The 13613-nt window shown below is 45.1% G+C and overlaps 1 protein-coding gene across 2 annotated transcripts in view; it reads left to right on the forward strand.

The window, feature by feature from the left end:
* LARGE1 (LARGE xylosyl- and glucuronyltransferase 1) overlaps positions 1-13613 on the forward strand; it is a 398132-nt gene that overhangs the window by 325376 nt on the left and 59143 nt on the right. For both annotated transcript variants that reach the window (XM_032763382.2, XM_075068615.1), the window contains 2 exons: positions 1372-1484; positions 2746-2871. In XM_032763382.2, coding sequence (XP_032619273.1) covers positions 1372-1484; positions 2746-2871 — 239 coding nt within the window. The remainder of the gene's footprint in view (positions 1-1371; positions 1485-2745; positions 2872-13613) is intronic.

A 13613-nucleotide genomic window follows, 5' to 3' on the forward strand; every position in this document is an offset into this window, starting at 1 on the left:
AAGAGGAAGAATGAACGTTGAGCCATCTGTTTTTCCCACTAAATGTTACTTTCTGATCTGATGATCCTGTTCTCTCTCATGTTTTTCCTTGCTTAATGCTCAATGCCACAGTGATAGGCTCTCTACGAGGGCTAGATTATGACCTCCCCCATTATTTACAATGGTGATTTCATAGGAGTCAGTGGGACTGCTCCTGTAAGTAACTGCTCACCATTAGATGAAAGGGATTCACAATCTGGCTGTAAGGGATTAAAATAAATACATGGGGCCAGATTCTACCATGCTTACACTGAATAATACTTTTCACTTTAGCGGTGAAGTCCCAGTCCCACTGAAGTGCATGGCAAAACTCCCATTGACCTTAATGGGGCCAGAATTAAATGTCTACTCATTTAAATCAGCAGGACTTTTCATGGAGTAATCTTCTGCTCAGTGTGAGTAAGGATGGCAGAATCTGGCTGATAATAGATACAGCCATTCTCAAGAACCATTATTATCAACACCATTTCTCTGGCAGAGATTAATCTGACAGGGTTCTCTTTGGAGCCCATAACTTCCCTTCTTAAAGCAGCTGCAGTGGGGGTCATTATTGAATGACACAAGACACATTTTTTTCTCACTTAGAAACTACCATCTAATCCGCTTTGGAATGAAAAAGCTGACTTGGGAAATACTCTCTTTAATGTGGCCAGGGATACCAGTTCAGTTTGTCAGCAGCTCCCTGGTCTCCAGGCCAGTCATGCTGAAATCAGGCTTAATTCTAGGATCAATGTAATGGGCTTGCTGGATGTACAGCACCTTTCCCTGCCCCTAGCTCTTCACCTGCTCCCCTCCCTGCTTATAACACCACCCTCTGGCCCAGCTGCCCCTTTGCTGAGTCTAGATGAACCAAATTTCTTTTGTCTGTTGTCCCTCAGTTTTTGCACTGCATTTCAAGCACAGTTTTCCCCATCCATGTGGTGTTCTATAACTCCCTGTTGTGTCTTGTCCTTATTGAGGTTGTGGGCTTTCTGGGCCAGACATTGTCTTATTTTATTGTGTTTGTACAGCACCCAGCACAATGAGGTAACAATCCTGAGTGGAACCTTTGGGCAGCACTGTAACAGAGAAATACTTTAATAATAATTATTATAATACATTCTCCTTCAGAATTGTTATTTATTAGAGCTAATTTATGTCTGTAAGTAATGTGTCATGAAAATATCCTGATTTCAATCAAAAGCACAGGTTGGCAGCTGGAATAGCTTTCAACTCTGGTCTTTGCAAAATGTTCTTTTTTTGACTGCAGTGATGCAACACTTAGGCATGAAGGTCCTTGCTTTGAACATTACATTATGGCTTCTCTTTCTCTGCATTGCATTGTCTCTTCAGGGGTTATCCTGCTACTTCTGGATAAGTTGCGAAAGATGAAATGGGAGCAGATGTGGAGACTCACAGCTGAAAGAGAGTTAATGAGCATGCTGTCAACCTCATTGGCTGACCAGGTGGGTTGGGCAGGCAGTTTTGAAGATCTGGTACAAACATTGCTCCTTGGATTGGGGGTGGAGAGGGAGAGAGGAAGGAAGGTAGGTAGGTAGGTGTCCTGCCATGTCCTCTTAAACAGGCAGAACTCATTGCCATGTCCTTCTGAAGAAATTTTTGAATGTGGGAGGTAGGGATTTATCCATAAGACTCCTATTTACAGACTGAAATTTTTACCTCTGATGCACAGATGCTTTTTAAAGGGACACAGTTGGAGTCTTTTTCTTTTTTATAGCCTTTACTTTAGCCTTTCATTCTTTCTTTGAAAGACTCCAGACTTTTGAAGCTTGAGAAAACTGTTTCTTTTGCTACTGCTTTTGTCATTTTCATTTTGGCAAATGATGATTTTGATTCTGTCAGTCTCTGGATACTTCTGTTGCCTGCATCGCTGCAGAATATGATCATCCCACAAACATTAATGTATTTATCCTTACAGTACCCCTGTTAAGTGAGGAGGGATTACTGTCCCCATTTTACTGATGGGGAACTGAGGCCAGGAGAAACTAAGGAGCTGATCCAAAGCCCACTGAAGTCTATGAAAAGACTCCCACTGATTTCAGTAGCCTTTGAGTCAGATCATAAGTGACTTGCCAAAAATCACATGGAGAGCATGTAGCAGAGGTGGGAATTGAACCCAGATTCCTGGACGCTTACTCTAGTACCTTAAGCACAGACCATTTTTCCCCTCCCACTGCATGGCTTCATAAGAGGAGATAATAGTGGCACTTACACTGTAAGCTGTTTTGTAGCCCTGTCTCGCATGTTTTCTGTGAGACACTTAGAGCACTTGTGGGCAATATAAAATAATAACTAATATTCCTACTGGTAGTTGGGACAGTACTGCCAGGATCACTCTTCTTTCTTTTACTGAAAATCGACGCTGTACTTAGGAATAGCAGGCAGTTCACCATCTGCCACATAGTACTCCCCATGATGAGAAAAAAACAATTTTTGCCAGTGGTACAAAATACTTGTTTTGAAAACCCAGGTGCAGTCTGCTAGCATTCTGTGTGAAAAACAGTCTGTTTTCCTCTAGTTCAGACCTGCAAGTTGGCCCTTGGAGTTCCAGCACCTTTAACCAACACAGAATTGTGAAGCTAGGTTTGCAGAGCTGACAACTTAATGTAATAACTCCCTATTCACCCTCTCACTTGCTTTCTGAGCACAGGACTGAAGAGAGTTCGGAGAGATGTGATTGATTGTTTTTCTGTTTTTATCTACCAGGATATCTTCAATGCAGTCATCAAACAGAACCCATTCCTTGTCTACCAGCTTCCATGTTTCTGGAATGTGCAGCTGTCTGACCACACCCGTTCTGAACAGTGCTACAGGGATGTGTCTGACCTAAAGGTATATTTAGCTGAAGCTGCAACCCAGTGACTTGGATCTTGCTTGTGTTTTGAGAGATAAAATGGAAGTTCCCACAGTGGCAGAGATGAAACATAAGAGATGACCTGTGTGCATTCTTTGTGCAATAAAAGATGAGGGAACAAATGTGCTTTTGTTTTGGTCTGCATGTTCATAATCATGAAAATGGAAGATGGATAACACTGCCCAGAGCTAGGCTGAGTGCAGACAGATGCTGCACCACCTCCTTACCCACACACACTATGTCTCTGCCAATGTACTTAAGCTTGACCTGCAGCACTCACTGCTGTTTTAGTACTTTACTACTCCTGAACAGGGAATGATATCACCCTTGTATTCTGAACATGCTGCAAGAAATTTTAAACAGAATTGTTTGATATAGAGTCTCACAAAGAGGAGTAGAAGGATGGTGTAACCCTGAACTGGACTGTCTCCTCAGCAGGGTAGGGGGAAAGGAGCAGACGGGAGCAGAGGGAGGGAGGAAGGGTGAACTAGATGAACTCTTGACTTCCTCTCCAGGCCCACATTTCTTTGTTTCTATGGTGTATGGAGGACCAAATCCTAAGGACATTACGAAGTTCTTACTCAGCTTTTACCAGCTCTTTACTTTGGCAAACTCCTACTGACTTCGCTAAGACTTCCCCTGAGTAAGGACTGACTAGAAACCAAGTAAGGATAACAGGATATAGCACAATAAAAGTAACACTACAATATCAAGAGAATACTCAGCAACACATTTTTCACTGTGATGAAATAGAGTGCAGAAGAGGAAATTGATAAGTGACTTCATTACAGAGAGATTGTTGCTGATACAATCGATGCAGCAGGGATCGATTTAGTGGGTCTAGTGAATTGTCCCGTATTTTCTGTCTCCTCCGTCATCAGTACTGGCGGGTTCTGGTGCTGGCCAAATCCCTGGTTGCCAGCCACCCACCCACCAGCGGTGAGTCGGGGGGTCCAGTGGCCAACTATGGGGGTGGGTGTGCAAGGCTGGTGGGGGGTGAAGATGCAGTGCTCGAGGCTAGCCACTCCCCCTGCTGGTCTGTCACTGTGTGCTGGCTCTCAGCCAGCAGGGCCCTGCCCCCCGTCCCATTTCCAGCCGGCACTGGCTGCACGCTTTGATCTGCGGTGTCTGGTAAGTGCAGGCAAATGCCAGGCAATGACCAATTACGTGTCACCTCTGCTGCCCACCCGTCTGCCCTTTATGTGCTCCCCCTCTTGCTGTCCTCTCCTTGATTTGCCCCTTCACGCCCCCCCCAGCCTCACTGCTCCTCCATATCTCCCCCTCTTCCCCCCCCCCGAGCAGGGTGCGTCCCACTCCCAGTGCCGTTTGGAGAACCAGCCCCTGATCAGAGCATTCAGCTCACCAACAGCCTGACCAGCAGGCGCCTTCCTTCCCCCACTGCCTCTGGCTGGGCTGGTGCCCCAGGAAAGCTCAAGACCCTCTGACCTAGGACATTGGCCAGGAGGAGCCAAACCCTGCATGTGTCAAAGCCCTTCCCAGCGCTGGCATGGGGAAGCCTCTCCACCCCTCAGCTAAGCTCTAGAGTGGTGGGGAGAAGCAATTTTCAGCCTGTTTGCAGTCAGGTTCCTTGGGGCCTGGTGCATAATGCATCCTTAGAGCTTAATCCAGTGGTGGGCAACCTGCAGTCTGCAGGCCACATGAGGCCCATCAGGGTAATCTGATTGTGGCTGCGAGACATTTTGCTGATGTGGACTGTCCGCAGGCACAGCTTACCGCAGCTCCCAGTGGCTGCGGTTCGCCATTCCTGGCCAATGGGAGTGGTGGGAAGCAGCAGCCAGCATATCCCTGCAGCACACCAGGAACAGCAAAACACGGCCACTGAGAGCTGCGAGGGGCCATGCCTCTAGACGGTCAACATCAGCAAAATGTCTCGTGGCCCTCAATCAGATTACGCTGATGGGCTGCCGGTTACCCACCACTGGCTTAATCCCTCCTGCCCGCGCTGTAGTCGGGGGACAGGAGGCAGCTGGGTTATGTCGGTGGCCAGCAGCAGCCTGGAGGTGTTAGCTGCCTTTCGACATTGTGCAGTCAGGAAGGGACAAGCTGTTTCCAGCCACAGGGGGGAAGCGGGAGCAGGAAAAGATGAGCTCTGCAAGGACACAGGCCAGGTCATCCCTTCCTCCCCACCCCGGAAGCAGCTCCCATCCCTTCCCTCCCTCATAGACAGTGCCAAAAGGCTGCTGGTAGCCACATTCTGGCGTGAACCCTGGCAGAAATCTAGGGAGGGGAGGCACATGACCCTGCATGCTCCCACACGTGTTGCCTCAAGAAGACGCAGCACCAGGTACCAGGAAAGGCAGGTTCATCTCAGGGGCCCAGCCAGGCATGGAGGGCAGAGAGCGCCAGGCAAGGAGAGTTGGGTCAGTCATCCTCCCTGTGCAAGAGAGGTGTACAGGAGTGTGTGTTTGTCACCTCTCCCCATGTGAACCCTAAAACCTTAAAGATAAACAGGTAAATAAAAAGAATCCATCTATGCAGCATTTCTTTTTAACAGAGGCTCAGTCAACTTGATGTTAATTTGACTGAGCCTCTGTTAAATTTGACTCATAGTTCTGATTCATTGCCATTGAACTTGCTTGAATATGAGTAATTTTACCAGACGTCTCGTATGCAGCATAGGTAAATGTGGTCACTCTATCTAGTGAAGACCTGCTAAAATGACGGCAGAGCACTCTCCGGTCAACCCCGGTACTCCAGCTCTTTGAGAAAAGTAAGAGAAGTCGACCGGAGAGCGTCTCCTGTTGTCGCAGCGCAGTGAAGACACGGGTAAGTCAACCTAAGCTACGTCATCCCTGCTCCATTATTCACATAGCTGGAGTAGCTTAACTTAGGTTGACTTAACTCTGTAGTGAAGACAAGCCCCAGGAGGACCCCTAAGACTGACTCCTGAAAGGTAGGAGGAGAAACAGAAGCAGGGCACCAAAAGAACAATAATAGCTATGTCGTAAATGCAGAATGTTAGTCTACCTCTCTGGATAAGAATAAGTTTCTAAACTGAATTATAACAAAGTTTCAGTTAGTTCTGTAGTTATTTCCATACTACAAGAGAGGTTGGATGGATTTAAACAAATCCCGATGAACTAAGATTAGTTGTGCAGTTGTAATTCTGAAATTCTAGATTCAAATGTTGCATGCAGGACATCTGGGGCCGGAGAGTGGAAAGTATTCTACAAGGTCTAGTATAGTACAGCCTACCTAGGCAGTAGTAGGCAAGCATTGTCAATACGGACTAGTCACAGTTAGAACTGTTTGAATATTGCAAACAATTTTTCTGACTGTTTTTTTTCAAATGTTAAAACATTCATTTTGGCTTAGTCCATCTTTGTGTTTGCTCTCTCTGAACGTTAAATCAAATGAATTTTTTGGTAGGAGAGCTCATAGAAACAGCGCATTTTGGATTCATAAATGTAAGTAATCCCTGATTCAAAAAGTTACATGCATCCAAAAAGGGACCAGAAATATGTCATATGACCTACATGTCCAGTCAAAGGTAACTAACATAGTTTGAATTTCCTAGAGCAGATATTTGCAACAAACTGCTCATGCAATCTACAGATCAAATATTATTTGCTAAACTTAGACAATAAATAATTTAAAATAAAGAACAAATTTTAGAAAACCATAAACTGCTTGTAGACAATTAACAAAGAACAAAAAAGGTGAAAATCCTCAACTACATTATTTGCTGTGAATTATTCACCCAGTGCTATTCAGAATTATATGGAGGAAAACTGATTTTTTGATGGGGTTACATCGCAAATCTAGGTGGAGTGATCTAGAGGGTTGCTGAAAAATTAATGCAGGCCATAAACGTTTTACTGTTCATGTATAGGCAGGATGCAATCAGCAGGGATTCACAGTGTCACTGCACTCTGTCCTGTTATAAAGTGCTGGCAGACGTTCCGGTTTCTTTACACTTCCGGTAAGAACAATGTATAAGAGTGATTACCAGGATCAGAACAAAAAAGAGATCTTCGAGCAGAAGCAAAAATTCTTTTAAAGGACAAATTCTGTCAAAATGCCCCTTTGGTGGAAAAATGTTGTTATATCTTCCATATACAATTGAATAATGTAATGTTAATTCACAGAAATATCTGAGACATCCATTGTGGATTACCAAATTTATTCTGATTAATGTCATTTAATCTCAATTATGTATGATTGTATTTCATAGCATGCTACTAAAATTACTGTAATATTTTATAAAAAGTAATGAAGCCTTAGATACAGAAGAACCTAATTCAGGCAACCTGGGGTTAGCCCCTGACTCAGCAAGGTACTTTAGTACTTGCCTAATTTTAACTCCATGAGTAGTCCCTCCAGCTTCAGTTGTACTTAAAAGCATAGGTGTTGTTTGACTGCTATATTTGGGGAGGAGGGCAAAGCACTCACACGTGCACCCGCACGCATACGCATGTGAACGCTGAATCCAGTCACCTTGGCTGACTGGCTCTCTCTCCCCGCCTTGAGGGGTACCTGGGCTACTGGTGCAGGGGGGAGGAGACAGCTGGGTTAACGGAGGAGCCCCAGCTGCTGCTGACGGACACTCTAGCACAGGCTGCTGCAGCGATGTCACTGCTCTGGTGCTGCTGGGACTGCCTCCCTGCAGGGGCTGCTGCTGCTGCTGAGGGGATTCCACGTGCCAGGTTCTTGTTTCCCTCTATCCAATCCCTTTCTCTTCCACCTACCCTCCTTCCCCTAGCACCACCTTGCCCCCTTGCCCGACCCCAAAACGGGCACTCACCGTTGTACAGGAAACAGGCAGGCACTAGGACCAAGGAGGCAGCGTCCAGCTGTCAAGGCAGCGTCCCAAGTGCAAGAGAACAGCTGTTTTGTCCCACCACCTCCTCTGCTCCCCTTGAACTGAAACATGCCAGGGAGGATACAGGGAAGGAGGCAAGCGTGGGAAGGTCAGAGCCCCGCTCCCAGGAAGGCCAAGCAAAGCAAGCCCTGCAGGGCAGCTTAGCATTTGCAGAAATGCCCGGGGGGCGGGAGGGGGGGGGCGAGTGGCATGTGACCCCCTGTGATACCCCCACACACACGCCTTGCCTCTGTTTTTTGAAGGGGGGGTGCAATACCCTCCCAGCACCTGCCCCCAAACTATGCCCATGCTTACATGCCTAAAATCAGGCATGAGCTTAAGTATCTTACTAATGGGGGGAGGGATAGCTCAGTGGTTTGAGCATTGGCCTGTTAAACGCAGGGCTGAGTTCAATCCTTGAGGGGGCCACTTAGGGATCTGGGGCAAAAATTGGTCCTGCTAGTGAAGGCAGGGGACTGGACTCAATGACCTTTCAAGGTCCCTTCCAGTTCTAGGAGATTGGTATGTCTCCAATTATTATTATATTATATTATTATAAATCAGGGGCATAAATCTTTGTTGAGTTATCAGGTCAGTGCTTCAGTTGGTGTAGATAGGCATAGCTCCATTGACTTCAGTGAAACTGTGCCAATGTGCACAAGCTGAGGAACTGGTCCATAAAGTGAGACCACAAGATTGGGATTTTTATTTTATTCTTCTGAGCATTTTTTAATTTGTTAATTAGCATTATGGCATTTAGCGAGATTCTAGTTTCCAACAAAATGCAAGCTGTGTCAGTACTTGGTCTTTACGCGAATTGTGCAGCAGACGTATTTAACACAAGTTTGAAAACGTATTTTTTAAATCTGTAAATTAGTCAGTTTCCATGACATTTGATATAAATGGTACAACACAATATATGTGGCACATCCTGTATTTCATGGTGAATAAGACTAGAGTAAAGAATAAGGTAGTAGAGGCCTCCAGGGGAGAGAGAAAGATGAATTGTAAAGTTGGTGGTGGAGGATTAAGAAGGATGTCATGGTGAAAAAGGAAATACTGGAATAGATTTAAATTCCAGACTAAAGCTGGTCTAGGCCTTAGTGTTAGTCAAGTCAAATGAAAGTGCATTTTTTTACCGTCAAGCTGAAAATACACCAGTTTAATTCCATCTGGTCTCAAAGTTGGTAGGATTTGAGGATTTGTAATCATTACATACAACATTATGTCAAATAAACTTAGGGAGGCTTCATAGTTAGCTGCTATTCAAGTATGTATATACTTCTCTACTGCTGTGTTCACAGCCCTGAATAATGGAAGCACAATGTGGTCACCATGCTTTATGAAGATGTAGGAAGCTCTTGCATATATCCTGTTGCTGCACAGAAGTCTAATCATTATTTTTCTCTGTGCATTTTCTCCCTAAGTTGCATTTATATCTTCTTTAGCAATTGTCATTGTTTTAAATTGGAGAGGCCCAGATTTTTGGTGGCTGTTGCAATTAGTATCAGAGGGGTAGCCATATTAGTCTGTATCCACAAAAACAGCGAGGAGTCCGGTGGCATCTTAAAGACTAACAGATTTATTTGGGCATAAGCTTTTGTGAGTAAAAAACCTACTTCTTCAGATGCATGGAGATATGCATGGAGACTCCATGCATCTGAAGAAGTGCGTTTTTTTATCCACAAAAGCTTATGCCCAAATAAATCTGTTTGTCTTAAGGTACCACCGAACTCCTCGTTGTTTTTGTCGAAATTAGCTATCTCAATTTAGACCAGCTGAGGATCCGTCTCAGAATGTTCAGTATGAGCCATTCTTACAGAAGTCATAAGAGGGGCACAGTACATCAGGCAAGAGGTGCTGAAGCACTAATACTCACACTGTATAGATAATAGCTTACAGTTATATATGCTGGAGATACATATATGCTCAATGGTCCTGATCCCTGAAATCAGTGGGGCTCAGCCTGCATGCAGAGTTTCTTGCTGAATGGGAACCTATTTTGCTTTTCCCTTTTGGCAAAAGGTGTGTTCTTGTCTGTGAAGATATTTCTGTTACTGTGGTCTGACAAAGGTAGGTTTGCCACATTTCTAATTACTGATAACTGGACCCCCAAGGCCCTGCCCCTGCCAGCCTCTTCCTCCAAGGCTCTGCCTCTTCCTCTGAGGCCTCGCCCCCCCCCCAGGGCCCTGCCCCTATTGCTCACTCTTCTTGCCCTGTCCCTGTGTCACTCTCTGGATCTTCTCCACTTCCCTCTCACCCCAGCTGGACTCTCTCTGCTCCAGGGCTGGATGGAAGCTGCAGCAGTCTGACAAGGAGCCTGTCTGTAGGTAGGAAGCAGCCCCGGCTGAGCAGGAGCTGGTGCGGCTTAACGACTGGCGCCTCCCCTCACCCTGTGGTAACTAGACCTTTGGTGTCCAGTCAGCACATCTGACCAGACACTGCTAGGTCCCCTTTTTGACCAGAAAGTTTGGTCCAAAACTGGGTATCTGGCAACCATAAGCAAAAACCAATTGGCAACAGAGATCCTATGAAAGAAAGTAAACAATTGTAATGTCTCCAACAATGAATTGTGACCTTAATGAATGAGTGAAGCATGAGAAGAAGGCTAATTGTCAATTATTCAACTTCTGTTTACAAACAAGGATTCTGGTAATTTAGTCATGGTAAAAAGACTCAGGGAATTTGCTAAATTATTATTTGCAGTGTTGTTGCAGTCATGTTGGTCCTAAGATATGAGAGAGGCAAGGTAGATATGAAAATTTATTTTATTGGACTGACTTGTGTTGGTGGGAGATCCATAGTTTTCAAACTACACAGAGTTCTTCAGGTCTGGGGAAAGAAATCAGATTGTCTGAGCTAAATACAAGTTGTGACAGATAGTTAAGCATAAGGAGTCATATGCAGCAGGTCAGTTGAGATGGAGTGGGCAATAAGGGTTAGACTGTTACGCAAAAGGGATTTGAAGTGGACCATTAACTGTCAGCAGGCAGGTGTATGTTACAGATTGTTGTAATGATCCATGAAAGCAGTGTCCCTGTTAAGTCCATGGATACAATCAAATCCTTCCCCAAACAACTCCAAGAGAAACTCTACAATTTCATTCCCCATCAATCCACGCCAGGGACCTTCTACATACACCCCGAGATACACAAACAAAGGAACCCAGGCAGATCCATCAAATCTGGCCTCATCATCCTTACTGAAGGAATATCAGAACTCATAGAAACCATCCTGTGAAGGAGCAGCGAGCAAGACTGCAGCCTGTGGGTTCAGCTAGTTCCACCTAGTTATACCTGCAGCCAATGCCAGGTCTGGAGTGGGGAGAAAAGAAGGGAGTCTGGCTCAGTCACGGGCTGACTGGTGAAGAGGCAGGAGCTCTCTGTATACCCGCCTGAAGGCACAGACCTGCAACCTACCTGCCAACGCAGCCACTAGAGACAAGTAAGTCTTCCCCGGCCAAGGGGAACCTACAGAGAATCCCCAAATGTGGGGCAGCTGGAGTAGCGGGGCTACCCCACAAATTAAAAGGACTTGCATAGGGAGCAGGCCAGGAAAACAAGCCCTGAATTCCCCTCACGGCTGGGAGAAAGATCTATCTTCTCTGCTTAGGGGTTGAGCAACACAAGACCCCAAGCCAGGACCTGAGGGAGAAGGAGCAGTCAGGTCCTTCTGCAGCCCCCCCGAACTAACGATCTAGCCACTAGACTGCCCGGCCACTGAGGGCCCTATTGCACATCCTTACATGATTTGCCACACAAAGTGCCAGCTTCCTCCTAAAAGCAGCAAAGAGTCCTATGGCACCTTAGACACTAGAAATTTCCTCTGTGAACTCCACAACATTAACAACCTCCCCCAGAATCCCATCCTTGCCACCATGGATGTCACCTCCCTACACACCGACATTCCTCACCATGACAGCATTGGTTCCTGCCTCAAATACCTACAAGAGAATGGACAACACCCAGCACCAAGCACAGCACCAAAATACAGCACCAAACTCATCCATTTCATCCTCAACCACAACAACTTCACAGTTAACAACAAACACTTTGCCAAAAATGTGGGAACAGCCATGGGTACTAAGTTGGCTCCCCATACACCAGCCTCTTCATGAGCCATCTCAAGGAAGAATTTCTGAAAAATGCACCACAAAATCAACAATATACCTGAGATACATCAATTACATTTTCATCCTCTGGACAGAAGACCTAAACTGTCTCAGAGATTTCCACCACAATGTTAACAATTCCTGCCCATCCATCAAACTGTCTATAGAACTCTCCAACCTCAGCATCAACTTCCTAGACACTACAACTAAATTCAACATTAGAACGCTACAAATGACTGTATTGAAGAAACTCACTGATGACCACTCTTGCCTCCACAGATCCAGCACCGATCCCAGACACACCAAGAAATCTGTTATCTACCACCAGGCACTCAGATACCACAGAATTTGCTCTGAAGAGAAAGTTTGCAGTACACACACACCTTAAATCTGCTTAAATCTGTCTTCACTAAACAAGGACACTCCACCAGAGAAGTAGATCACGTCATGGAAAGGCCACTCAAATACCACAGGAGAACTTGCTTCAATAAAGAAAAAAAACACACCCTTACTTATCACCTACCACCTCACATTAATGTGTTAGTGTGCTTTAGGAATCACATCCTGGTAGAACACATTATTCCACCATTTAGACAAGCCTTAAGAAGATACCCAGAGAGACAGTGTTCTGCTGGAGGGTATGGCTGTGTGCTCTGAACATCAGGTTTGAAATATTGAGTCTCCTTGGAGCAAATGATACAGCTTGGAGCAACTTGAAACCTGGGAAAGGTTGCTCAGAACGTTGTCTTTAACTGAGTTCCATGCAGTTAACTGTGTGAATTTTCAGGCCAGACCTCAAAAACTGCAGCTCTGATGTCTGTGTGGATGTTAGAGCCAGGGTTGGAAGAGTAGGAGTTTGTGCTTGCATCATTATGCTACATATCCTTCCTCCACTGCTGTATAACATTTTCTGCTGTCTTCCATCTCGAAGTTAAATGCATTTTCACGGTGTGCCAAGTGTATAACAGGCCAAGTGCTTTGGGACGAAAAATGTGGTATAAAGGTAAACTGTCATTACAATGTACTCTGCTTCACTTGTGCACAATATATTTGGATGTTTTCCAGGGAACTGATTGAGCCTAATTTCAGTGAGTGGTAAAGGCTGCTGATTAAGTGGGTTGGTATTAGTAGAAATTTAGATAGTGCCAAGTTGCTTAATGGTGATTAATCAGGTGTTAAACAGGTGTGGAATTCTAAGATCTGATCTTTTAGTAAGTAAATTGCTAAATAAAGATTAAGAGGTATATTTTCCTTAGTTCTGAGGAGGCCTTGGTCAAGGATACCCGTGTTTATGTGGTGTCTAACCAAGCAGTGCCAGGAAGTGGAATTTATATGCTCTAACTGCAGGGGTTTTTTCCATACCACCAGAGCTTCAAAGTCCTGGAAATTGAAGCTCTCTCTTTTCACAGTTTCTTTTAAAATGCTAAGAAATTAAAAGAAAGAAAGAAAGAAAAAGAAAACGAACACAATAGTAAAGTGTGGTTCAGTCCTGGAAAAGGGGCATGGCAAAAATGACATTTTTGGGTTCTACATTCATTGGGTACGTCTACACTATAGGATTATTCCGATTTTACATAAACTGGTTTTGTAAAACAGATTGTATAAAGTCGAGTGCGTGCGGCCACACAAAGCACAATAATTCGGTGGTGTGCGTCCATGTACTGAGGCTAGCATCGATTTCTGGAGCATTGCACTGTGGGTAGCTATCCCGTAGCTATCCCATAGTTCCCGCAGTCTCCCCTGCCCATTGGAATTCTGGGTTGAGATCCCAATGCATGATGGTGCAA

Source organism: Chelonoidis abingdonii, chromosome 1 (assembly GCF_003597395.2).
Source record: "Chelonoidis abingdonii isolate Lonesome George chromosome 1, CheloAbing_2.0, whole genome shotgun sequence".
Classification (NCBI taxonomy): Eukaryota; Metazoa; Chordata; order Testudines; family Testudinidae; genus Chelonoidis; species Chelonoidis abingdonii.